This window comes from Micropterus dolomieu, linkage group LG08, assembly GCF_021292245.1.
Source record: "Micropterus dolomieu isolate WLL.071019.BEF.003 ecotype Adirondacks linkage group LG08, ASM2129224v1, whole genome shotgun sequence".
Taxonomy (NCBI): Eukaryota; Metazoa; Chordata; class Actinopteri; order Centrarchiformes; family Centrarchidae; genus Micropterus; species Micropterus dolomieu.
In genome coordinates this window covers 32,351,132-32,355,344 of record NC_060157.1, presented here as the reverse complement: position 1 = coordinate 32,355,344, position 4,213 = coordinate 32,351,132, and the positions used below count along the sequence as shown (strand labels likewise).

The following is a 4,213-nucleotide window of genomic DNA, read 5'->3' as shown; positions in this document are numbered from 1 at the left end:
GGAAACTCTGGGTTTTCTGTTTCAGAGAGCGAGATCAGATAATCCCTAGATCAGTAACTCCGGCAACTGATGCTGTGAACCTAACCTCCTCAGGAGGAAAACCGTCAGTTTCTCTCTGACTCCTCCCCTCCTGCGGAGCCTGAGGCAGCTGCCTGACACACCGTTTAATTTCCTCATTCATTCTGTCGATATCAAAGCACATATCTGAAAGCATTTACATCTTTAAAAACTTTAAAATCCTGGTTAGATAGACTATTAGTTTTTTTACCCAAGCATGATCTTGAACATGACCGCTTTATGATCAATCTGTCATCGATGTAAGGACAGATTTCCGCACATCGTGGATTTATCCTCAGCACAGAAAAAAATCTGTGTCCGTCTTTAGGTTAACGTTGCGACTCTGTGGACAGTTGCACTGAAAACACTTACTGTGGGCTAAATTACTGCAGTAATCACTGTTAAATATGTAACCTAGAAAACTGATCAATGAACAGTAATCTTTCATATTGTAGTCGCACTGATTGGAACATTCCTATCGTAGTTATCATAGGCCTACTGGAGATTATGTGAGTATTTCTGAGTGAGGATGACTGTGGTGCAGCTAAACAGGCCTAAATAAGGTTTAAAAGTGAGTTTTTCATTATTAGGCCAACTTGTTGACAGTCTGAATGTGTTTTGACAGCATTACTAAAATACGAAATGAGCAAGATTTTATTAATGTAAAATAGACATCAAAATCTTTAACTTATAGACACATTTTCCACTGCAAAAAATAATTAGGCTAATAGGCTAACCTGCTGGGTGTGACTGTGACTTTACAATCACAGGTTCACAAGTAAACTGTGTCTTATATTTGATTTATACCTATTTTCATAATTAGGTAGCCACCGGCATTTAATCCCGTCTGGTTACAGCTTAATAAATGTAGCCTTCCTATTTAGAATCGAATGTAATGGGCTGTAGCACTTTATCATTCATTAAGGAAAGTCCAGTCTGGTAAATAATGAATGAGCAACGCTGTATAGTTGCCTAAAAAGCATTGATCCTTCTTTCACTCCTGCGTTTTAGAGCCTATCATGGTCCACGTTGGCATATTTATAGCTCCAACCAATTAAAATGGAGGCTCTGCTTTTATTGCCCTGTTGCCATGGTGAATAGTAGTATCGGAGCTCCATTAATGATGGCTTTTTTTCATCCCCAAGCAAACCATGCCATCAGGCTCATTAAACTCAAAGTTTGTTAAGCCTGCTTTCTGAAACAGAGCCCAGGTTACCTTCGGGGCATGTCTATTGAGTACGTTTACATACAGCAGAATGGGTTTTACTACATACTACATACACTACTGCTATAATGTTAACAACTAACACCTGCGCTGTAGTAATGTTAAAGACAGAACATGAAGAACGGTTCCAGGCACCACTCTCGTTATTTAGTTTGCTTCTAATGAGGCTTAATGTTCCTACAGTTTCTCCCGACTGGCCCTCAGTATTACAACATTAGTCCAGCTAACAAACAAATTAAACAGTAAAACAACCTAAAACAAATTCCAGTTTTAAAGTCGTGGCACAGACAGCCCGTGGCTATCCTTCCTTACTTGGAGCATTACCTCATGTTGCTGGTCAAATATTTAAAGCATAGATTTATTTGAACGTAGCGGTTATTCTCCTGTGGTTGGCTATTTCAGTATTGCGGTTATCGCAATAGCCCTAGTTAGCAGCTAGTATAATGGATATAGTGCCGTTTTGATGAGTACATATTTAATTTAAATCAATGGGAAACAAGATTTCATGGTCAGAAGTACACAGTTGAGTAACATCCCTGTCTGTGTTAGCGCTGGTGATGGAGAACCCTGTGGTGTTATATTCGCCTTCTTTCTGAGTGCACAGTGGGATAAAATTATCATGCTTATAATAATGTCATTTGAGCAAACATATAAAAAAAGCTCAGTACATGTATTTGTGTGTTTGCTAATATTCACTTAAACTTAATAAGCTCTCCCACTCAGTGTTTCCACTGAAGAAGACCAGTATTCAGTCCTGAAGAGATGGACTCATCCTGCTCTTACAACAGGAAGTGTTCATCTCGTCTCAGACATACAGTTTGTGGAAACCTTTGTGAAACATCACCTGGAAGTTTAAAATTTGGAACTTTATTCACTTGCAAACAGGCTAAATTGGCTGAAATCTAATGTTTGCAAGCTAATAAAGGGCTGACTTGAGTATGATGTGTCGTTTCCATGATAACCCTGGCATATTTCCCTCTCTCACTCCCCTCCTTCCCTCCTTCACTCTCTCCCCCCCTGCAGAGTTTTGAAGCCCACACTGATCCAGGCTGCAGTGTTAGCCACATGGTTCGTTCAGGAGGGGGTGTGTGGATGGCCTTCACCCAGGGCTCGTCCATCCACCTGTTTCACACAGAGACCTTGGAACCACTGCAGGAAGTCAACATCTCCACCCGCACCACCCATCTGACTGCAGGCAAGGCCAAGCGCTGCATCGCTCTCTCTGTGCAGCCTTGTTAGTAAGGAGGAATTTACCTCATTAGGAAGAAGGCGTTTAGTTAGGAGGCATTTACCTCTTTAGTAAGGTGCCGTTTCGTTAGGAGGCATTTACCTCGTTAGTAAGGTGCCGTTTCGTTAGGAGGCATTTACCTCGTTAGTAAGGTGCCGTTTCGTTAGGAGGCGTTTACCTCGTTAGTAAGGTGCCGTTTCGTTAGGAGGCGTTTACCTCGCTAGATAGGAGGTGTTTACCTCATTAGTAATGAGGCGTTTATCTTGTTAGTTCAATTCAATTCAATTGTATTTATATAGCGCCAAATCACAACAACAGTTTATCTGAGCGCTTTTCATAAAAGAGCAGGTCTAGACCGTACTCTGTGATGATATTTACAGAAACCCAACGGTTCCCACCAAGAGCAAGCACTAGGCGACAGAGGCAAGGAAAAAGTTCTTTTAAGAGGCAGAAACCTCAAGCAGAACCATGGCTCAGTGTGGGCGGCCATCTGCCTCGACCGGTTGGGGGTGAAGGAGAGAGAGGGAGAGAGAGGGGGGGAGAGAGAGAGCGAGAGAGATAGAGAGAGAGGGAGAGGGCAGGAGAGAAAGAGGGAGGGGGATGGAAGGAGAAAGAGAAGTCCCTTGGCAGTCTAGGCCTATAGCAGCATAACTAAGGGATGGTTCAGGACTACCTGAGCCAGCCCTAACTATAAGCTTTATCAAAGAGGAAAGTCTTAAGCCTACTCTTAAATGTGGAGATGGTGTCTGCCTCCTGAACCCAAACTGGAACCTGGTTCCACAGGAGAGGAGCTTGATAGCTGAACGCTCTGGCTCCTAGTCTACTTTTGGAGACTCTAGGAACCACAAGTAACCCTGCATTCTGGGAGCGCAGTGCTCTGGTGGGGTAGTAAGGTACTATGAGCTCTTTAAGATAAGATGGTGCCTGACCATTAAGAGCTTTGTAGGTAAGAAGAATGATTTTAAATTCTATTCTGGCTTTTACTGGAAGCCAATACAAAGAAGCTAAGACAGGAGAAATATGATCTCTTTTCCTGGTTCCTGTCAGAACACGTGCTGCAGCATTCTGGATCAGCTGAAGAGTCTTAATGGACTTTTTCAAGCAGCCTGATAATAGGGAATTGCAGTAATCCAGCCTAGTAGTAACAAATGGATGGACTAGTTTTTCTGCATCATTTTTAGACAGTATGTTCCTGATTTTCGCAATATTACGTAGGTGAAAAAAGGCAGTCCTTGAAATTTGCTTAATGTGAGACTAAAACGACATGTGCTGATCAAAGATTCCTCACAGTGGTGCTGGAGGCCAGGGCGGTGCCATCAAGGGAAACTATATCTTTAGATAATGCATCACGGAGGTGCTTGGGCCCCAGAACAATAACTTCAGTTTTATCTGAGTTTAACATTAGAAAATTACAGGTCATCCAGGTTTTAATATCCTGAAGGCACATTTGAAGTTTAGCTAACTGATTAGTTTCATCTGGCTTGATCGATAGATATAACTGAGTATCATCTGCATAACAATGAAAGTTTATGGAATATTTCCTGATAATATTGCCTAAAGGAAGCATATATAAAGTGAAGAGGATTGGTCTGAGGACAGATCCTTGAGGAACTCCATGACTAACTTTGGCGTGCATGGAGGACTCATTGTTAACATGTACAAACTGAAATCGATCTGATAAATAGGACTTAAACCAGCTTAGA

The 4,213-nt window shown here is 41.9% G+C and overlaps 1 protein-coding gene across 3 annotated transcripts in view; it reads left to right on the top strand.

Moving 5' to 3' along the window:
* Window positions 1-4,213, top strand: part of LOC123975226 (rho guanine nucleotide exchange factor 10-like protein) — a 53,552-nt gene that overhangs the window by 45,700 nt on the left and 3,639 nt on the right. For all 3 annotated transcript variants that reach the window (XM_046056506.1, XM_046056508.1, XM_046056507.1), the window contains one exon: window positions 2,306-2,477. In XM_046056506.1, the coding sequence (XP_045912462.1) occupies window positions 2,306-2,477 (172 nt within the window). The remainder of the gene's footprint in view (window positions 1-2,305; window positions 2,478-4,213) is intronic.